This window comes from Ranitomeya variabilis, chromosome 2 (assembly GCF_051348905.1).
Source record: "Ranitomeya variabilis isolate aRanVar5 chromosome 2, aRanVar5.hap1, whole genome shotgun sequence".
In the NCBI taxonomy this organism is placed as follows: domain Eukaryota; kingdom Metazoa; phylum Chordata; class Amphibia; order Anura; family Dendrobatidae; genus Ranitomeya; species Ranitomeya variabilis.
The window spans coordinates 286,810,260-286,833,863 of record NC_135233.1 but is presented as its reverse complement, the minus strand read 5'-3'; the positions used below and the strand labels follow the sequence as shown (position 1 = coordinate 286,833,863).

General features: G+C 43.6%; 1 protein-coding gene across 1 annotated transcript in view; it reads left to right on the top strand.

The window, feature by feature from the left end:
* The window catches only part of ATP1B4 (ATPase Na+/K+ transporting family member beta 4), an 83,351-nt gene extending 60,891 nt beyond the window's left edge, over positions 1 to 22,460 (top strand). Inside the window, exons 4-9 of the mRNA XM_077285093.1 lie at positions 6,981 to 7,109; positions 15,171 to 15,275; positions 17,821 to 18,017; positions 18,283 to 18,339; positions 19,115 to 19,207; positions 21,320 to 22,460. Of these exons, the coding sequence (XP_077141208.1) occupies positions 6,981 to 7,109; positions 15,171 to 15,275; positions 17,821 to 18,017; positions 18,283 to 18,339; positions 19,115 to 19,207; positions 21,320 to 21,478 (740 nt within the window). The 3' untranslated portion in view covers positions 21,479 to 22,460. The remainder of the gene's footprint in view (positions 1 to 6,980; positions 7,110 to 15,170; positions 15,276 to 17,820; positions 18,018 to 18,282; positions 18,340 to 19,114; positions 19,208 to 21,319) is intronic.
* Positions 22,461 to 23,604: the final 1,144 nt, after the last annotated feature.

Here is a 23,604-nt window from a genome sequence, read left to right as displayed (position 1 = left end):
TCGACCTGAAAAGGGAGCAAAACATCTGGCTGACGCAACACAGGGGCCGAAGTAAAACAACGTTTAAGCTCCTGAAAAGCCTCAACGGCCGCAGGGGACCAGTTCACCACATCAGCGCCTTTCTTCGTCAAATCAGTCAAAGGCTTAACCACACTAGAAAAATTAGCGATGAAGAGACGGTAAAAATTAGCAAAGCCCAGGAACTTCTGAAGACTCTTCACAGATGTAGGTTGAGTCCAATCATAAATGGCCTGAACTTTAACAGGGTCCATCTCGATAGTAGAAGGGGAAAAAATGAAGCCCAAAAAGGAAACCTTCTGAACTCCAAAGAGGCATTTAGACCCCTTCACAAACAACGCATTAGCACGAAGGACCTGGAACACCATCCTGACCTGCCTCACATGGGACTCCCAATCATCCGAAAAGACCAAAATATCATCCAAATATACAATCATGAACCTATCCAGATACTTCCGGAAGATGTCGTGCATAAAGGACTGAAACACAGATGGGGCATTAGAAAGCCCGAATGGCATCACCAGGTACTCAAAATGGCCCTCGAGGCGTATTAAATGCTGTTTTCCATTCATCGCCCTGTTTAATATGCAAAAGATTATACGCCCCTCGAAGGTCAATCTTGGTAAACCAACTAGCCCCTTTAATCCGAGCAAACAAATCAGACAACAGAGGCAAAGGGTACTGAAATTTGACCGTGATTTTATTGAGAAGGCGGTAATCTATACAGGGTCTCAGAGAGCCATCCTTCTTGGCCACAAAAAAGAACCCTGCTCCCAACGGTGACGAAGACGGGCGAATATGTCCTTTCTCCAAGGACTCCTTTAGATAACTCCGCATAGCGGCATGTTCTGGCACAGATAAATTAAACAGTCGGCCCTTAGGGAACTTACTACCAGGAATCAAATTAATAGCGCAATCACAGTCCCTATGAGGAGGTAGGGCACTGGACTTGGGCTCATCAAATACATCCTGGTAATCCGACAAAAACTCAGGAATTTCAGAAGGAGTGGAAGAAGAAATTGACATCAAAGGAACATCAGTATGTATCCCTTGACAACCCCAACTAGACACAGACATTGATTTCCAATCCAGTACTGGATTATGAACCTGTAACCATGGCAAACCCAACACGACAACATCATGCAAATTATGCAACACCAAAAAGCGAATATTTTCCTGATGTGTGGGAGCCATGCACATGGTCAGCTGAGTCCAGCACTGAGGTTTATTCTTGGCCAATGGCGTAGCATCAATCCCCCTTAAGGGAATAGGAATCTGCAAAGGCTCCAAGAAAAAACCACAGCGCCTGGCAAACTCCAAGTCCATCAAATTCAGAGCAGCGCCCGAATCCATAACAGATAATAGAAATTTAGGCTGCACAGTACTAATGGTGACAGACCTAGCGAACCTCTTAGTGCGCTTAGGACAATCAGAGATAGCATGAGAAGAGTCACCACAGTAAAAACACAGCCCATTCTGACGTCTGTGTTCTTGCCGTTCAGCTCTGGTCAAAGTCCTATCACATTGCATAGGCTCAGGCCTTTGCTCAGAGGACACGGCCAAATGGTGCACAACTTTGCGCTCGCGCAAACGCCGATCAATCTGAATGGCCAAAGACATTGATTCATTCAGACCAGCAGGCGTGGGGAACCCCACCATAACATCTTTAAGGGCTTCAGAAAGACCCTTTCTGAAAATTGCTGCCAGGGCACACTCATTCCATTGTGTAAGCACAGACCACTTTCTAAACTTCTGGCAATATACTTCTGCTTCATCCTGACCCTGACATAGAGTCAGCAAGATCTTTTCTGCCTGATCCACAGAATTAGGTTCGTCATAAAGCAATCCAAGCGCTAGAAAAAATGCATCTACATTAAGCAATGCAGGATTTCCTGGCTCAAGGGAGAATGCCCAGTCTTGCGGGTCACCACGCAACAAAGAAATAACAATCTTTACTTGCTGAATGGGGTCACCAGAAGAGCGGGGTTTCAGAGCAAGAAACAGTCTGCAATTATTTTTGAAATTCAAAAATTTAGATCTATCCCCAGAAAACAAATCAGGAATTGGAATTCTAGGCTCTAACATCGGATTCTGAACTACATAATCTTGAATACTCTGTACCCTAACAGCGAGTTGATCCACACAAGAGGACAAACCCTGAATATCCATATCTACACCTGAGTCCTGAACCACCCAGAGGTTAAGGGGAAAAGAAAGACAAAACAAGCAGCAAAGAAAAAAAAATTGACTCAGAACTTCTCTTTTCCCTCTTTTGAGATGCATTAACACTTTGTAGGCCAGCTGTACTGTTATGGACCTGGTGGTTAGGAGCACCCGAAATGACCTGATGGTTAAAATGGAAAAACCTGGAACAAGCTCTGAGGAAGTGGTAACTCTACTGACCGCAATCCCTAATAACATCACACACACTAGAAATAGCCGTAGAGCGTACCTAACTCTCCCTAGACGCCTCTTCACAGCCTAAGAGCTAACTACCCCTAAAGATAGAAATAGCAGCCTACCTTGCCTCAGAGAAATTCCCCAAAGTAAAGGTAGCCCCCCACAAATATAGACTGTGAATTAAGAGGAAGTAACAAACACAGGAATGAAACAGATTTTAGCAAAGGAGGCCGAATCTTCTCTAGACAGACAGAGGATAGGAAAGGGAACTATGCGGTCAGTATTAAAAACTACAAAAACCACGCAGAGTGTGCAAAAAGACCTCCACACCGACTCACGGTGTGGAGGTGCAGCTCTACACCCCCAGAGCTTCCAGCTAGCAAGGAAATATAATAGCAGGCTGGACTGAAACATAGCATGTACTGAAAAATATATTCAAAAACAAATGACAGCAAATGGACTAGCGAGGACTTAGCTTCTGCTGGAGTAGACAGGTCATCTGAGAAATCCAAGAGAGATCTGAACTAGTACTGAGACATTGACAGCTGGCATGAACTAACGACCTGGGCAGAGTTAAATAGGGAAGCAGCAGCAATAAACGAGGGCAGCTGAGAAAGCCAACCTCAAAGATCAGCAGTTCCACTTAAAGCCACCAGAGGGTGTCCAAGGACAGAACTCACCAAAGTACCATTCATGACCACAGGAGGGAGCCCGAGAACGGAATTCACAACAGAGGGGGAAATGAGCCACGCATACGGGGGAAAGATGAGCCACCTATGCATACAGGAAGGGGGAGATGAGCCATGCATACATGATGATGGCAGGGGGGGTGGGCCATTATACAGTATGCATGGAGCATCATATGTGGTCATTATACAGTATTGAGCATCATGTGTGGCCATTATACAGTATTGAGCATCATGTGTTGCCATTATACAGTATGGAGCATCACGTGTGGCCATTATACAGTATGCATGGAGCATCATATGTGGCCATTATACAGTATTGAGCATCATGTGTGGCCATTATACAGTATTGAGCATCATGTGTGGCCATTATACAGTATGGAGCACTGTCTGTGGCCATATTTTTTTTTTTATAATTATTGTATATAAAACATTGTGATCAGCAGTGCTAAATGGGTGTGGTTTAGACGTGGATATGGGTGTGACTAGTTGTGAAATGGGTGTGGTCAGAGGCGTGGCCTAAAATTTGTTGCGGCGCACTACGCGCGCCGCAAACTTTATACCTCCTTCCCTTCTTCAAAAGTTGGGGGGTATGGTACCGCATTTGCCAGATCAAGGCAACTGCCGCAAATCCCATAGGGGATCAATGAGGCCGAACGCAGTGTTGCCGTAAGTGATCTGTTACGCGGCACATGCAGAAAAACTGCCGGATCTGCTGCAAAAGGCGACTTTCACATCAGCGATTCTTGCCAAAGTCACTGCCGATAGTGTCATACTCACCAAAGGGGGAGGCAGCACTAAAAGTGCCTAGGGCAGCAGAAACTCTAAATACGGCCCTGGCGGCGGTGCATGTGCACTAATTCTTTTCGGCTTTGCCCGCAGTTGGGCAAAGCATACTGCGCGTGCACAAGGCAAGATTGCATTGCGCACGCGTGAACTACAGAGGAAACCTACTGAAATTCAAGAGAATATTGCGGCCAGCGGGAAAGGAAGGGGTGAATAAAGGAAGAGGAAACACTGCCCATCGGACCGGACACAGGGTATTTACATAGCCCGCCAAATTCAGGTGACAGAGTCCCTTTAACAGACAGAACTGATGAAGTGTCCACTGAGGAAATGCTGAAAGTGAGTAAATAATAATAGACATTACTAATATGTTAGTAATTTGTGTAACTTGCTATTTTGAACCCATTTATAGATAACGGTTTATTAGTATTCCACTTGGAACAAGTAATCACCTAGTGGAACCTCTACGGATCGCAAGAATTGGGCACTTTTACTACCATTGGAGTGAAGTGGCAATGTGCATGTTCCAGCACCGCTCCACTCATTTACTATGGGACTGCCGGAGAAAGACAAATAAAGCGCTCCAGCAGTTCCATAGAGAATGAATGGAGTGGCTGTCGAGCAAGCGCATTTCTGCTTCATTCTAATGGGTCTAAAAAGTGCTTGGATCTCCACTGATGTATAATGTATCACCTAACCCATGGATAGGTAATAGTGTTCTGGTTGGACTATCCTTAAAGAAGAAGTGCCAATAATTCTTATGGCCTTACAATCTTTTTTTGTATGATTTTTCTTTCAGTTAGGATCATATTGATTATTGATTAAAGAAGCATTGCAATCAAAATTGTTATCCTCTTAATATATTAAACTCATATTATATAGTTCTAAGCACTTACAATTGCTCACTTTGCCTTTCTACCCAGTACAGTTGTGGCCAAAAGTATTGACACCCCTGTAATTCTGTCAGATAATACTCAGTTTCTTCCTGAAAATGATTGCAAACACAAATTATTTGGTATTATCTTCATTTAATTTGTCTTAAATTAAAAAAACACAAAAGAGAATGAAGCAAAAAGCAAAACATTGATCATTTCACACAAAACTCCAAAAATGGGCCAGACAAAAGTATTGGCACCCTCAGCCTTATACTTGGTTGCACAACCTTTAGCCAAAATAACTGCGACCAACCGCTTCCGGTAACCATCAATGAGTTTCTTACAATGCTCTGCTGTAATTTTAGACCATTCTTCTTTGGCAAACTGCTCCAGGTCCCTGATATTTGAAGGGTGCCTTCTCCAAACTGCCATTTTTAGATCTCTCCACAGGTGTTCTATGGGATTCAGGTCTGGACTCATTGCTGGCCACCTTATAAGTCTTATAAGTGCTTTCTCTCAAACCATTTTCTAGTGCTTTTTGAAGTGTGTTTTGGGTCATTGTCCTGCTGGAAGACCCATGACCTCTGAGGGAGACCCAGCTTTCTCATACTGGGCCCTACATTATGCTGCAAAATTTGTTGGTAGTCTTCAGACTTCATAATGCCATGCACACGGTCAAGCTGTCCAGTGCCAGAGGCAGCAAAGCAACCCCAAAACATCAGGGAACCTCCGCCATGTTTGACTGTAGGGACCGTGTTCTTTTCTTTGAATGCCTCTTTTTTTTCTCCTGTAAACTCTATGTTGATGCCTTTGCCCAAAAAGCTCTACTTTTGTCTCATCTGACCAGAGAACATTCTTCCAAAACGTTGTAGGCTTTTTCAGGTAAGTTTTGGCACACTCCAGCCAGGCTTTTTTATGTCTCGGGGTAAGAAGTGGGGTCTTCCTGGGTCTCCTACCATACAGTCCCTTTTCATTCAGACGCCGACGGATAGTACGGGTTGACACTGTTGTACCCTCGGACTGCAGGGCAGCTTGAACTTGTTTGGATGTTAGTCGAGGTTCTTTATCCAACATCCGCACAATCTTGCATTGAAATCTCTTGTCAATTTTTCTTTTTCGTCCACATCTAGGAAGGTTAGCCACAGTGCCATGGGCTTTAAACTTCTTGATGACACTGCGCACGGTAGACACAGGAACATTCAGGTCTTTGGAGATGGACTTGTAGCCTTGAGATTGCTCATGCTTCCTCACAATTTGGTTTCTCAAGTCCTCAGACAGTTCTTTGGTCTTCTTTCTTTTCTCCATGCTCAATGTGGTACACACAAGGACACAGGACAGAGGTTGAGTCAACTTTAATCCATGTCAACTGGCTGCAAGTGTGATTTAGTTATTGCCAACACCTGTCAGGTGCCACAGGTAAGTTACAGGTGCTGTTAATTACACAAAATTAGAGAAGCATCACATGATTTTTCAAACAGCGCCAATACTTTTGTCCACAACCATTTTTATGTTTGGTGTGGAATTATATCCAATTTGGCTTTAGGACAATTCTTTTTGTGTTTTTTTCATTTAAAACAAATTAAATGAAGATGATAATACCAAAGAATTTGTGTTTGCAATCATTTTCAGGAAGAAACTGAGTATTATCTGACAGAATTGCAGGGGTGTCAATACTTTTGGCCACAACTGTATATTCTTCTCTATTCCATTTGGTCTATTACGTTACGTGATTAAAAACTGACTAGCTGAATCCTTCTAAACTTTATGTAAAAACAGGAGGTCAATTTTCCCTGTACAAGTCATAAGTCACTGCAAAAGTCCCTGGCAGGTGGAGGAGGGAGCAGCAGGGTCAGGATTTGGAAGGAGGGATGATAAATGACAAGAGACTTCCATTTTATACACAAAGCAGAGAAAACTGAAGAATTATCTGGGTAGAAAGGCAAAATGAGCAATTGTAAGTTCACAGTGCTGTATAATATGATGATTGCAATATATTAAGAGGATAAATGCTTTGATGGGAGGAGGAGGAGTTCTTTAAGGAATTATAGACTAAACTGGCACCTCTCTATAGAGATCTTCTGTCTAATCTCTGCTTTTCTGTTCAAAATCAGAACAGAGGAGAAAGTGATGAAAATTCTGTGTCTGTGAAATCTCCGATCTTTTTTATTTCATGGTCTCCTATTTCTTTTCATATTTCTGTTGTTTTCTTTTGCAGCTCTCATACTTCTATTTTACTTTCTACTTTATGCATTTCTAACTGGGATGTTTGCGTTATGTATATACGGACTGCTCCTTACAATAAGCCCATATGTGCCTACATACAGAGACAGAGTTTTTCCACCTGGTAAGTTATATTTATTTGATGGTGGTCATGAAATAATCTTTTAATGTTGTACATCTGTGTCGGATCTCGGGTTTGCAGATGGAGCTGATGTAGTGTGGTAAGCACCGGACTGGCTTGATTGCTCGATGTTACCATGAACTCCAATATTCTAGAATTGTACCGCTGCATATGGAGCGCCCCCACACCGCCGCAGGGCCGAGGGGTACCCGGAGCCGGGCCTCTGGGATCTCAGTCACGGGGTTGTCACGGTGGCTAGACCCGGTCCGTGGCCCTGTCCGTCAGCGGGGGACGTCCGGTGTAATAGGTGGTAGTAATGGTAGCGGTGGAGCGGTTCGGTTGTGGGGTGTAAGTCGCGGTAAATAACGAGGACACCAGGTTGCAGTCTCTTTACCTCTTTACTGGAGATCTCTGAGTCCTCAGTCCAGAGCACGGTTCACCAGGCTACGCAAGTCCGGCCGGTCCAATGGCACCTCCAGAGTTCTCCTCTCAGGTGGAAATCTGTGCCTTCCTTCTAGCGCTATGTGTTGTAGTCCTTCCCTGCTGTGCTTACGGAAAGTAACCCCACAACGGTTGTGTCTGTTTCTTAAGTTCCCTCACAACTCGATTTGATGTTCCTCTGTAATCCACCCCTTCCCTGTATTCAGGTTGGAATGGCACCCGTTTGTCAGGTAGGCCTGGAGTTCTTCCGGGACCCTAGAGTCGCCCCTCTCCCGCAATTGCCCCCCAAGACTTCATAGGCGATATGTGGTAGACAGCCAGCCTGAGACCGACTGCCCTGCCGCTGTTTGGAGTATGGCTTGAAGCTGTATTCTAATCCACTCCCTCGGCGTTCCGGCCACCGGTATTGCGCCTCAGCAAGGTGCTGCCTCTTTCAGCACAACCCCTGCTGGTATTCTCCTTCTGCTTGATTTCGTTTCTCACTCAGCACAATCTATCTCGCTTCTAGTCCTTTCTTGGGCACCGCCGCTATACTGAGCAGGCACGGTCCCGTTACGTTCTCTCAATGCCAAGCCTCTGCCAGGATCCCACCCCTGGCAGAGACCCTACAGTCTCTCCCTTCACAACACCCCCTGCCACAGGGTGTTGCTCCGTTCAATCCCGTCAGCGTTCTCCTCTAACTTCCTGCCTGACCCCCAGTTTACCCACTATGGTGGGGAGTGGCCTAATGAATAGCACCCTTAGCTCCCCCCGGAGGCCCAGCTGTGAAATATATTGGTGTCTGTGATACCTGATTGGAGGAACTCCTTCGGTGCCATCGAACGTACCATGGCTCCCCTTAGCGGCGAAGCCACAGCACTGCAACGACCAGAACTCTGGGGCGCTGCACATAGAATCCACTTCTCCTCGGAGCACTCGCCATAGTCTGGTTGGCAGCTGCTCCTTGGCTTTTTTCACAGTGGTAAACTACATACACACGGTAGCTTCTAAGATATGAATCCCCTGAAAAGCAGTAAGTGCTGCAGAATTAATATTATACTGCCGAATTCAGCATAGCCGGAGGGAATATAACACCTTTTATTCCATCACTCCTACTGGTTCACATTGGTGTTCACGTGTAATCGGAACATTAGCCTTGTTTGCACAATCGCAATGTTACTTGTTCCTATTTCTGAAGCCGGAATTCATTTTTAGCCCGGGGTTTATTGGCCGTGTTAAAGGGCATTCTACATTCCCCTGGATCATCATAGATAGGATGGCGCAGGGCTCTGGGACTGACCTTATGAACTCCCTCTCTGCAATGTGTCTACATTCAGATGAGTGACCTTGCGGAGTAACCATATCTCTCAGTGACTTCACTTCCTGAGAACATTTCTGAGGACTCTATATTCTGTATCTCACGGTGGTCCTCAATGACCCTGCACTGGTTGCGGGTGATGGAAAGTACAGGCAGGTTTACATGTAACAGTTATTGGTATGATTCAGGTTAAGATGGATGAAATTAGTTGTTCATACATAAAAATGATCCCAATGTTTAGGATGTATGAATGTCATAAAGGAGAGGGTCTCTGCTGGGGACCCCTCTGGGAGTGGGAAGCCATATGTAATAGCCACTTCTGGTCTAATAATACACGATGGGCTTCATTTGAATAGCCAGAATGTAATACTACATGGCCGCTTCTTGGAAAGTATACCGCCAGCTGTATAGCAGCGTGTAATAACAGCTGATTGACAGGGATGCTAGGGCTTGGGTAAATGGCAAATAGCTGACTGTGCAGGCAGGTTTCACCAGGTGGAATCCTCTTTATGAGGCAACCCTTTTAATGGAAATCAGTCAGCAGGTTCTTTCTGTTTAGACTCAGAGTAGCATAATATAGGACAGAGAGCCTGATTCCAGGGTTGTGTCACTTATCAGGCTGTGTGTTGTAGTTGTAATACAGTCAGTGTTTTATCAGCAGGAGATTATCACTGCTGTCCTAGATCTCACATGCAGGTCAGTCAGGCTAATCTGTATAACCCCGCCTCCACCACTGATTGGCAGCTTGCTTACAATGTACAGTATACAGAGGAAACTGCTACCAATCAGGGGTGTGGGCGTGGTTATACACAGCTCTGACCACGACTACATCTACAACGTATAAGGAAACAGAAATTCTATCAAAACTGCACCAAGCAGTAAGTGATACAGTGACGAGCAAAAGGGTAACAGTGTTTCGAACTTTTAACTCTAAGGCTACTTTCACACTAGCGTCGGGCTCGGCCCGTCACGGTGCGTCGGGCCGAAGTTCCCGACGCTAGCGTTGTCTCCGCCGCACAACGGGGGCAGCGGATGCATTTTTCCAGCGCATCCGCTGCCCCATTGTGAGGTGCGGGGAAGTGCGGGGAGGTGGAGGCGGAGTTCCGGCCGCGCATGCGCGGTTGGAAAAAGCGGACCGTCGTGAGCAAAAAACGTTACATGTAGCGTTTTTTGGTCCCGACGGTCCGCCACAACACAGTGCAACCGTCGCACGACGGTTGCGACGTGTGTCAATCCGTCGCAATACGTCACTTAATGTTAGTCTATGGGGAAAAAATGCATCCTGCAAGCACTTTTGCAGGATGCGTTTTTTCGGCAAAACGACGCATTGTGGTGGATTGCAGTTAACGCTAGTGTGAAAGTAGCCTAAAGCTCCATATCTCATCATCCACTACTGCTTTTCTTCGGAAATCTTCTTCTTGGCTGCTCCACGATTCAAGTCAGTGACCTTTTGCTTGGGAATCAGCCTAATAACACACTGAGCTAATAGGGAAAGTGAGTTCAGTTGTAATTTGTAGCATACAGGAAGAAAAAGATTTTTCCACCACCAGGAGCAAAACCGTAACAAAATAAATAGTTGCAAGTCAAATATATGTATGAGATAGCCAAGATAACTGTCTATAAAATGATGTCAGTCTCCATTCGAAGCAGTAGTGGATGATGAGTAAGGCTATGTTTCCACGTTCAGTATTTGCTGTGGATTGGACACTGCATACAGCCGCAGCGTCCAGATGTTACAACATAGTGGATGGGATTTTATGAAATCCCATATCCACTATGAGTACAGAGACGCAGATGGCAGACGTGCGTATACGCACATGCGGCGGGTCTTTCTAGACTGCAGCATGTCTATTTATCTTGCAGAGACTCTCAGTCTCCGCAAGATAAATATCACCGTCCTTTGTACAGTATAGGATGCGGTGATTCTGAACACATGCGGAATCACCGCGCGTACAAAAGCCGGCAGCACTTTGGACAGAGCGTGCTGCCGATATGGACTGTGGAAATGTACCCTTATGGAGCCAAAAGATACAAAACATTGTTACCCTTTTACTTGACACTGTACATCACTGGAATCAGCCTTTCTTACCCTATATTTTGCTGCTTTCAGACAGCAAAAACCTGCAGACAGAACTTCCTTAAAGTTCACAATTGCAGAGAAAAGATTTTAAATCTGAAAATTGTGATGTGCATTTGTTTTCAGCTTCCTATATTCTAATACCCCTTAATAAAACCCTGAGTGCCCAATGGGCTTCATTAGTAAATTCCACCTGTGTATTTTTTTTTCTCAGTATAACTATAGTAAAGGCCTCAGAGTTTTTTTTGAGAAATGAGGGATCAAACCGCATCATGAAAACCAAGGAACACAACAGACAGGTCAGGAATAAAGTTGTGGAGAAGAGCAAGCCATGGCTAGGTTCCAAAAAAAAGCCCAGGCTCTGAACATCTCATGGAGCACTGCTCAATTTATCATCCAAACATGGAAGGAGTATGTCAATACTGCAAACCTACCAAGAATTGGCCGTCCATCTAAACTGACATCCCAAGCAAGAAGAGCACTTATTAGAGAAGCAGCCAAGAAGTCTATGGTCAGATGAGCTGCGGGGATGCACAGCTCAGGTGGGAGAATCAGTCCACAGGACAACTGTTAGTTGTCTGCTCCACAAATCTGCCCTTAATGTAAGAGTGCCAAGATGAAAGCCAATTTTGAAAGCAAATCATAAGAAGACCCATTTGCAGTTTGCAAACAGCCATTTAGGGGACACAGTGAGCACATGGAAGAAGGTGCTCTGGTCAATTAGACCAAAGTAGAACTTTTTGGGCTAAATGCAAAGCGCTATGTGTGTGGGAAAACTAACACTGTACATGATCCTGAAAAATATCATCCCCACTGGTAAACATGGTGATGGCAGCAGTGTTATGGGGATGCTTTCTTCAACGGGGGCAGGGAAGCTGGTCAAAGTTGATGGGAAGATGGATGAAGATAAATACACTGCTCAAAAAAATAAAGGGAACACTTAAACAACAGAATATAAATCCAAGTAAATCCATCTTCTGTGAAATCAAACTGTCTACTTAGGAAGCAACACTGTTTGACAATCAATTTCACATGCTGTGGTGCAAATGGAATAGACAGCAGATGGAAATTATTGGCAATTATCAAGACACACTCAATAAAGGAGATGGTTCTGCAGGTGGGGACCACAGACCACATCTCAGTACCAATGCTTTCTGGCTGATGTTTTGGTCACTTTTGAATGTTGGTTGTGCTTTCACACTCGTAGCATGAGACGGACTCTACAACCCACACAAGTGGCTCAGGTAGTGCAGCTCATCCAGGATGGCACATCAATGCGAGCTGTGGAAAGGTTTGCTGTGTCTGTCAGCATAGTGTCCAGAGGCTGGAGGCGCTACCAGAAGACAGGTCAGTACACCAGGAGACGTGGACCCCTTGTGAGACCATATGCTGGTGCGGTTGGCCCTGGGTTACTCCTAATGCAGGACAATGCCAGACCTCATGTGGCTGGAGTGTGTCTGCAGTTCCTGCAAGATTTAGGCATTGAAGCTATGGACTGGCCTGCCCATTCCCCAGACCTGAATCCGATTGAACACATCTGGGACATCATGTCTCGCACCATCCACCAAAGTCATGTTGCACCATAGACTGTCCAGGAGTTTGCGGATGCTTTAGTCCAGGTCTGGGAGGAGATCCCTCAGGAGACCATCTGCCGCCTTATCAGGAGCATGCCCAGGCGTTGTAGGGAGGTCATACAGGCACATGGAGGCCACACACACACTATTGAGCATCATTTCCTTGTCTTGAGGCATTTCCACTGAAGTTGGATCAGTCTGTAACTTCATTTTCCACTTTGATTTTGAGCATCATTCCAACTCCAGACCTCTGTGGGATATTAGTTGTGATTTATGTTAATTTTTAGGTTTTATTGTTCTCAACACATTCCACTATGTAATGAATAAAGATTTACAACTGGAATATTTCATTCAGTGATATCTAGGATGTGGGATTTTAGTGTTCCCTTTATTTTTTGAGCAGTGTACAAAGCAAACCTAGCTGAAAACATGTTAGAGGCTGCAAAAAACTAAGACTGGGGTGTAGGTTCACCTTCCAGCAGGACAACGATCCAAAACAAACTGCCAGAGCTACAAGGGAATGGGTTAGATAAAAACATATTCATGTGTGTGAATGGCCAAGTCAAAGCCCAGATCTAAATCCCATCAAGAACCTGTGACAAGACTTAAAAATTGCTGTTCACAGACGCCTCCATCCAATCTCACGGAGATAGAGCTAGTTTGCAAAGAAGAATGGGAAAAATGTTGAGCCTCTAGATATGAAAAGCTGGTAAATACATACCCCAAAAGATGTATAGCAGCAATTGCAGACGAAGATGATCCTACAAAGTGTAAAGGCCCCGTCTCACTAAGCGATTTACCAACGATCACGACCAGCGATATGACCTGGCCGTGATCGTTGGTAAGTCGCTGTGTGGTCGCTGGGGAGCTGTCACACAGACAGCTCTCTCCAGCGACCAACGATCAGGGGAACGACTTCGGCATCGTTGAACCTGTCTTCAACGATGCCGAAGTCCCCCTGCAGCACCCGGGTAACCAGGGTAAACATCGGGTTACTAAGCGCAGGGCCGCGCTTAGTAACCCGATGTTTACCCTGGTTACCAAAAAAAACAAACACTACATACTCGCCTTTCGGTGTCCAGGTCCCTCGCCGTCTGCTTCCTGCTCTGACTGAGATCCGGCCGTACAGTGAGAGCAGAGCGCAGCGGTGACGTCACTGCTGTGCTCTCACTTCTCACTGTACGGCGGCACTCAGTGAGAGCAGGAAGCAGACGGCAAGGGACCTGACGGACATCAGAAGGCGAGTATGTATTGTTTGTTTTTTTTTTTACATTTACGCTGGTAACCAGGGTAAACATCGGGTTACTAAGCGCAGCCCTGCGCTTAGTAACCCGATGTTTACCCTGGTTACCAGTGAAGACATCGCTGGATCGGTGTCACACACACCGATTCAGCGATGTCAGCAGGGCCTCAACAACCAAAAAAAGGTCCAGGCCATTCCGACACGACCAGCGATCTCGCAGCAGGGGCCTGATCGCTGGTACGTGTCACACATAGCGAGATCGCTATGGAGGTCGCTGTTGCGTCACAAAACTAGTGACTCAGCAGCGATCTCGCTAGCGATCTCGCTATGTGAGACGGGGCCTTAAGACCACAGGGGGGCTTAAGACAAATGCACATCACAATTTTCAGATTTATATTTTTAAAAATGTATAGAAAACCTTGTAGCTCCTTTACACTTCACAAATGCTTGCTACATTGTGTTGATATATCACAGAAAATCCCAATAAAACCATTTCAGTTGGTGGGTGTAACATTAAACAATGTGGAAAAGTTTATTGGGTATGAAAACTTTTTCAAGATACTGTAAATTGCTGTTTTGACAAGAAGTCTATTTATTGTCTAAATAAAAGCAAATCTCTAAAATATTACCTAAATTCATTACAATTATAAAAATAAACCCGGAATGCATAACTCCTCACCTTGTTACAATGACATGTCAAAGTAAAAAAATCAGGGGATATTATTTTTTAATAGCAACAAATTGAAACAATAATGACTCCATCCTTACCCACAGAGGGAAATGCAACTGCAGACTATTCTTTACGTTTAAGGGAAACTGTCATATAAAATAATGCTATTTTTTTTATGGGTTTAATCTGCAGGTTAATAGTGTTCTGACACCATCCGGCACTGGGAGCCCCACTGCTGGGAGGAGATGATCTTTTATTCCCTCCGGCAGTGTTCAACTTCCAGTCACAGGGATGGTGTCGGCAAGGTTTCAGTCACCACTCAAGTGTATAGAGAGCAGCAGCTGTAACTGCGCCCCCGGCACTGACTGACAGCAGCTCATCAGTAGGGCCGGCAGTCTATACACTGAGCGGTGACTGAAATCGTACCAGCACCACCCCTGTGACCGGAAGCCGAATGCTGCTGGAGGGAATAGAGTTCATCTCCTCCCGGCAGTGGGGCTCTCAGAATGCTATTAACTTGCAGATTAACCCTATATCTGCACGTTAATAGCGTTAGTTTACATAACAGGTTTCTTTTAAAACTATATAATCTCTGTAAGTGGCATCAAGATAACTGTTGTGCATAAAAAAATAATATTGTATTAATGTAATGTACATGAGCCAAAAAAAAAGTCAAATGATGTAATTTGGCTATTATGTCAAATATAACTTTATTACTTAATTCTTGTGGTTGATGATGACGATATGGAATGTATTTTACAGGTGTAACAATCAGGCCACTGGAACCTGGACTTCATTATACGTTTAATGCTTCAGAGAAGGACACGTGGTCGTCGTACGCCAAAAGTCTGCACACCTTTCTGGAAGGTGAAATGATTTGTCATATGAAATTGCTTTGACATGATCATTGTTATATTGAGTTGTAACTAATACATATTATATCACAGATCATAGAATAAAGGTGCCACAATCTTCAATTTCACCGCAAAAGAACACCATATATTAGAAAATAGTATACTCAATAAAACTTAACATTTAATAATTACCTATAAAACAATTTTTATAATAAAAAATACAAACACCACAGACGACCTTGGACTAGTGCCAGTTGTTTGACAAGAAAAAAGATAAAAGATACAGGGTGCACTGTATCCCTAATAGCTTGACTATCTATCCCCTGCCTTGCTGCGGAGGTTGGCACCCTATATCCTGCGCAATGGCGCCCCCGCTCAACGCAGGCTTTTTTAGGGGCGATTTAAGGAAAGCCTGCGTTGAGCATATGTATCTTTTATCTTTTTTCTTGTCAAACAACTGGCACTGGTCCAAGGTCGTCTGTGGTGTTTGTATTTTTTATTATAAAAATTGTTTTATAGGTAATTATTAAATGTTAAGTTTTATTGAGTATACTATTTTCTAATATATGGTGTTCTTTTGCGGTGAAATATAACTAATACATAGAAAAAGACATGGCGCACGCCAGTAGGAATTGTACCATACAGACTTTATCCATATAGAAGAGCAGTAAAAAAACAAGAAGCAATCCCTGCTGCTCCCAACTGTCCACCCTACTGGGGAGTGATTAGGGACATGCTGTATTAGGAAAGGCTTGTCTAGTGCTCTGTTATTTCTCATCTGTTTATATGTTCCTTCAAAATGTATTTAACTTCCTGTACCTCTTCAATTTTGTAATACTGAACCCGGAGAAGAATCTTACTAATGCAACCAAAGTGTCTCATGAAAATGTGATAAGTTGGTTTTCATATGGTAAAAACACAGCCATATGTTAGCATCCAACTTAAGCTTAAAAGACTCAGATCATCTGCAAATCTACAGAAGTGAACTGCGATCTTGGATGGTGATCAGTATCGGACTGGCCTAAGGAGGAAAAAATTGATTCCTCCGGTGGGCCCCTGTACAGGAGTGGGCCTCTCACCCCCTAGGTGATTCCTCCAGTGGGCTCCTGTGCATGAGTGGGCCTCTCACCCCCTAGGTGATTCCTCCAGTGGGCTCCTGTGCAGGAGTGGGCCTCTCACCCCCTAGGTGATTCCTCCAGTGGACCCATGTGCAGGAGTGGGCCTCTCACCCCCTAGGTGATTCCTCCGGTGGGCCCATGTGCAGGAGTGGGCCTCCTACCCCCTAGGTGATTCCTCCAGTGGGCCCCTGTACAGGAGTGGGCCTCTTACCCCCTAGGTGATTCCTCCAGTGGGCTCCTGTGCATGAGTGGGCCTCTCACCCCCTAGGTTATTCCTCCGGTGGGCCCATGTGCAGGAGTGGGCCTCCTACCCCCTAGGTGATTCCTCCAGTGGGCCCCTGTACAGGAGTGGGCCTCTTACCCCCTAGGTGATTCCTCCAGTGGGCTCCTGTGCAGGAGTGGGCCTCTCACCCCCTAGGTTATTCCTCCAGTGGGCCCCTGTGCATGAGTGGGCCTCCTACCCCCTAGGTGAGTCCTCCAGTGGGCCCCTGTACAGGAGTGGCCCTCTTACCCCCTAGGTGATTCCTCTGGTGGGCCCCTGTGCAGGAGTGGGCCTCCCACCCCCCAAGGTGTTTCCTCCAGTGGGCCCATGTGCAGGATTGGGCCTCCCACCCACCAAAGTGATTCCTCCGGTGGGCCACAGTCCACAGTCTACTACCCAGATGTTGTAGACTGTGTGTGAAACAGGTCATATACTGATGATAGCTTCCCTTTAACATATTTTTTTAAGCAGGCCAACCCCTTTGAAACATTTGGAAAAATTGCAGTTCTACTATTGTACATTTAGGTTTTTTTTTTTTCAAATCTCAGTATAAACTGCATGATAAATGTATTCTGCGTATCATTCTCATTGGTGCCATATTAAGGGTTTGGTATTTTTGAATACCTCTGGGGCCCCAGTATTCTTCATGTAGATATAAGACCCACTGGAGGTACCCACATCTACTATAAAATTACGGCATATCCTGTGGGTAAAGGTATGAAATGGGAATACTCCTTTAATAAAGTGGTGGTCACACATGCTTATTACTAGTTTATTCACACAGGGACTTTGGGCCTCCTATTCTCAGGATAAGGCCATGTTCACACATTCAGTATTTGGTCAGTGTTCTACATCAGTATTTGTAAGCCAAAACCTGGAGTGGAAAAGTATAATAGAAACACGTCCCCAGTTCTGCATTTCTCACCCACTCCTGGTTATGACTTACAGATACTGAGGTAAAATACTGACCAAATACTGAATGTGTGAACGTGGCCTTAGGTGGGAGTCACAGCTGATGAACATCCAACAGCCATATATTTATTACCTATCCTGCTGATGTATATTGTTTATGAGACAAACTGTTTAATCAGCATGGAACCTTGGACTTAAAAATAACCTGATACAAGGATTTCATTTATGATGTATATATGTGTAATATAAGTTTTCTTCTATATTAGACTATGATGATGACAAACAAATGGCTACTAATGTGGAATGCACGCCTGGACAATACTTCCTTCAAGATGGGGAGGAACATGAGGAAAGGAAAGCCTGTCAGTTCCGCCGCTCACTGCTAAAGAACTGTTCTGGAATTGGGGACCCAAGTTTTGGCTTTTCTCGTGGGAAACCGTGTATCTTACTAAAGATGAACCGGGTAAAACTAAGTAAAGGTGAAACAATGACATGTTTGTTAAAGAGCAGTGGAGCCTTACTCAGAAGTGACAGAAATATTGACTCGACACTTAGAATGAACTAGACTATTAGAATAGAATATAAATATATAGAGTGAATGTTCTTTAGTAAGTGTAAAAATCACGGGTAGAATCTTTCAGAAAGCTTCGGGGTTATAACGGTATGGCTGTGAAACTATAGGCAATGTTTATTATTATGTGAAACTCAAAAGTTTATTATCCTCCTAGATTGTTGGGTTTAAAGCCGGGTTTGGAACACCAATATTTGTGTCCTGTGGATCCTACGTAAGTAAAACGCGTTAGCTGTCAATTTACGAACCTTTGTATTTTTGTTGCTGAATACACGGTTACCTGAGCTGTTTCTTGTAGGTTTACTTCCCTTAAGTGTCCTGATCTGTGCTTCGGCCAGATGAAATACTGGACAGAATTATTTCTAAGTCCAATGTCTGTCCCATTATATGCAGATTGTAAGCTCTTATGTGCAGGAACCTCATTTACCTCACTGTTCCTTTGTTTTGGTTACCTGTTTTTTTAATTGTTACTTTCCCAAATCTAAAATTGTGAGGAATAAATGGGCTCTATATAAACATTATTATTTTTAACCAAGCCTTTTAATCAATATCCAGACATACAACATGAAAAACCTCAATGACTTCCAGATACATCCAGAAAAAAATATAGGACAACAGCTGGAACTTTAGTTGTATCAATGGCTGGTCACTTAACATAGTTTGCAAAAAAAAAACCTGCAAAGGCCAATTCTTAGGTTGGTGAAACTTCAAAAGTGTAAAAATCTATAAGGAATGTAATAATATCATGGCCGAGCCCTGTGGTAGGTACAAGACAAACTGGGCTATTACCTAGAATGCAGGTTACCTATGGATGCTGCATTTATAGAAAATGCAGGGCAGTGTTACACAATCACTATGTGGGGATATTTGGATATTTTATGGAGGAATTACTTAAGCATTATAGGGCAACATTATCTCATACGGTATAGCAGCAGACAAATAAAAACATTTCTGTAATAATTGCATCTATGTTTTTGTCTCTTCACTAGAAAGGAAATGATAGTCATGTAGGAGCAGTTACCTTTTATCCAAAAAATTACTTTGACCTAATGTACTACCCTTACTACGGCAAGCTTACACATGTAAGTATGATTTCTATTAAATGGTATTTTAGAGTTTTTTCTGCCAATGATTCCCTTAGTTTCATTGTAGTACATGATTGAATTTTATGGCAAGTGATATTTAAACGTGTACACAATTAAAGAAAAATTTCAAACTTATGTTTATTAGCTCACATGTGGCATCATGTTTTCCTCCAATTTTAAGGGGATAAGCAGAGTGATGCACTACAGGATGCTGCTATATATAGGTGGGCTAAACAGAGTGATGTTCTGGCTGTGAATAAAAGGATAGAGAGGAGTGATGTCCTGCAGAATGGTGTTATACATAGAGGAGGCTGGTGAGTGATGGCCTGCAGGATGGGGCTGTACATAGAGGAGGCTGAGTGATGGCTGCAGGATGGGGCTGTACATAGAGGAGGCTGATGAGTGATGGTCTGCAGGATGGGGCTGTGCTTAGAGGAAGCTGAAGAGTTATGTATTGCAGTTTAGGGGTGTACATGTAGAGCTGAGGAGTAATATACTGAAGAACGTGGCTGAACATTAAGTAGGCTAAGAAAATTATCTGCGACTGCATCATAATCTGTAAAAATGGCCATGCAGCAGTACGCCTCTTCATGCTTCCTGCTGGAGCACAGTGCTTGTGTGTCGGGAGATGCCATTGTGCATGGCTAGCTGTGACAACAGGTGAGATTGCTCATACATACTTCAGTATCATTCATACTGTAGTACTCAGGTTGTGGACGCGGCTGTCAGTGTGCCATGGTGTGTGTGCATCTCGTTGTGTCACAAAGGTGGCATAATTCAACTGGTTATTTATTTAATGGGCAGTGTCACAGCAATGCTCTGAATCTTTTGGGATGTGGAATATGTAAATTGATTTTGGTGAAATGTATATCTATACAAGAAGGGTACACGTTATGGGATATTATAATCTGGAGGGGAATTAAATTATTATTTCCAAAACATGATTTTTTTTTCTCTGTTCCTAGGATAGGGGATAGCTTGTAGGGGTTGTGTTGTTATAATCCCAGGCTAATGGTTATTGCAAGGGAGGTTTGGCACGGCCACGACAGTTGATTAAATAATATGCAACAGGGAATATGAGATTATAATCTAAGGAAAGGGACAGCTAGTTACTGCAGTGGGGAACGTTATAACCTGGGTGGGGGGGATTATACTATAGATGACCACTACAACGGGGTATAATTTTATTATTAGGTGGTAGTGGTGGAATGATTTAATATATTCCGGGATTGGATTATTCCTGCAAGGAGGTGATTATGATGGGAGGTGGCTTCAAGTAACTGTTTCCAATGTAGAATTAGAAATTAAGTGCAAATTGCTTGCTTATTATTAATAGTCACATGACTGTGCAGCAAGTATGCATCCATACAATAAACCAGTTGTGATTAATTTCAAATGATACATCAGAAAAAGGCTGGGATTTATGAAATGGGTTGGTAGTAGCCACACCTTGGAAAAGCATCAAGTGCTGCACAAGACCAAAGCCTAAGGATTGGCTGCACTTTGTACTTGCCTCCTAAATTGAAATGTGTTAACCAGCCCTTGAACAGCAGCATAGAATAAATTACACATCAGTAGTGATCAGTGTAGATATGAATCGAGCACTGTTGTGAGGTAAAAGACTTGTTAGAAAGCTCAGGTCGATCTTGCTGTGTCTCTCACTGCCTGTTTCCTCACTCCTCCTCTCCCCAGAGTATAATGGGTTGTGTCACATAACAGTCAGCTGGCAGTCTCTTATCTGAGCAAGACAGATTTGAGCTGTTTTTCTTTTCCCATGTGGATATATTCAAGAGGCAACTGAAAGAAGTGGCTCATAAGTGAAGAAGGAATCGGATTGCTTTGATAAGATATATTATAAACTTTTTTTATTTTGCTTGTAATATTGATTTATGCAAAGTTTAATGAAAGTACAGTTCCCATTTACCTTGTCTACACTGTACCTGTCTAATCCAGCCATATGGTTGCTCCATCTAGATGTCCTGTACGCGTCTTCGAATGACCATTACCTGTTACACTTGTGCCAGTCAGAACTTTATGAAAGTGTGGTGAGATAGCGATCTAGCATTTTATTTTTTCTAGTATTATAGCTAACCAGCTTTTCTCTTTTAGGTAAACTACACTTCACCGTTAGTTGCCATGCATTTCACAGAGGTGACCCCTAATCATGACGTCACCATACAATGCAAAATCAATGGACAAGACATTGTTAACGATCATGAAAAGGACCGCTTCCTGGGCAGAGTCATCTTCACAATGAACATTGGCTGAACGGCCCTCAGCCATTCAGGATACCTACAAGTGGCCATTATCAGACTACTACTTCCTTTTCCTCTGTTACAGCGCTCGGTTTTACCAATCCTGAAACCTAAATGAATGACTCCATCTCCTACTAGACCACAGGGTGCTAAATCTAATAGACTTGGCCTTTATGCACAAGTGAGTGACGAGCACCACAGAAATATGGCTGTAAGATAAGAAAGTCATGCTTCAAGTCACTGGGCTTCTTTTTGGATTTCCACCACGCACTGCCGCCGTCCATGTTCATAGGAACAGCCAATCAATGAGATTTTTACTGTCAGCCATTGTATTAACATTGAGTTACAGTTGTAGACCCCTTTAGAATAAATATTGTTTGGTTATAAATGTATTTTAGATTTTGCTTTTCTTTCGAAAAGTTAATGGGCCTCAATGAGCCAATCTGTTGTTGCCAATAGCAACCAACCAGAGTTCAGCTTTCATTGTTTAAAAGACTGCGGTAAAATGAAAGCTGTGTCGTCATTGGTTGCCATGGGCAACAAAGGTTTTCCTTCAGATCATTTTGATAAATCTACCCCACTGTAATAGATGTTTTGCTCATCGCTGTTCTTCATGTAGAGGAAATTGTATATTATTCTAAGCACATTGTGAGGTCCTTGTCCTATAACCGCCTGTCCATGTTGCCAATAGAAACCAGTCAATTTGTTCCTATGGTGCATTAATAACTTTACGTTAACTGGTTGCTATGGGCAACAATGGGTGTTCTTCCACCCATGAGACCGTTTTAGGACATGAGGCAAAGTATTAATGTGATATGTTATTGTTCTGTGTGATGTTGTGATCAGTGGGTAATATTCTACATTATTCATGCACAGATCATAATTTATAAATTTCCAGCCATTTTTATTTGTGAGATCTGCGCATGGTTATGGGGGTACGTAGCACATTAATGTTTTCTGCTGCAGCAATGCTAGTCTTCCAATACATTGATAGGAATAAAAATATAAAATAGAAACATCTCCTGTTTGATTTTCCAACTTTCAGTCATAAAAACAACTTTTAACCACTTCAGAGGTCAGAAACCATAAAAGCAGTTAAATGAAACCGCGGGCTAGATATGGTGCGCACTACAGCAAACGCTAATGGTCTCTTCAGAGAGGAAGAGGACTAGAACTCTAGTGCCACCTATTGGAAGCAGCAAAAAAGGCAATATCGACCCTCTAACGAGCCTTGCCACGTGACTTAGGGTATGTCCATACGTCACGGATTCGTGTGCAGATTTTTCAGCGCAGATTCTGAAAAATCCGCAGGTAAAACGCCCTGCAGATTTACAGTGATTATTGTGCGGATTTCACCTGCGTTTTCACACCTGCGGATTCCAATTATGGAACAGGTGTAAAACGCTGCGGAATCTGCACAAAGAATTTACATGCTGCGGAAAATAAACCGCAGCGTTTCTGCGCATGTGTACTGCGGATTTGGTTTTCCATAGGTTTACATAGTACTGTACAACGCATGGAAAACTGCTGCAAATCCACAGCGCTAAATCCGCAACATGTGCACAGACCCTAAAAAAGCCAAAGTTTTAATTTGCAGACACTGTGTTTCTGAGTACTGCCCCTTGTCTGTGCACAGCGTGAGATGTGGTTTGGCTAGGTGAGACACATTTGACCAGAATCGAAGGGGTAACATTTCGCCTTGTGGAGAGTTACATGTCAAGCTTGACATGCCAAGGTGAGGAGACTTTTAGGCTAAGTGCACACGTTGCAGAATTACCGCAGAAATTTCCGCGGCAATTCTGCAACTCCTGCTGCGGGTATATCGCATGCGGAATTGGCATGCATATTCCCGCAGAAAACTAGCATTTTGCAAGCATAATTAGCTTGCAGAATGCTAGCGTTTTCCATGCGATCTGTAGCATCGCTTGGAAAACTGATTGACAGGTTGGTCACACTTGTCAAACATAGTGTTTGACAAGTGTGACCAACTTTTTACTATTGATGCAGCCTATGCCGAATCAATAGTAAAAGATAGAATATTAAAAATAATTAAAAAAAAAAAAAAAAAAAATGGTTACTCACCTTCCACAAACAGCCGATCTCCTCAGCGGCTTCCGTTCCTATAGATGGTGTGTGTGC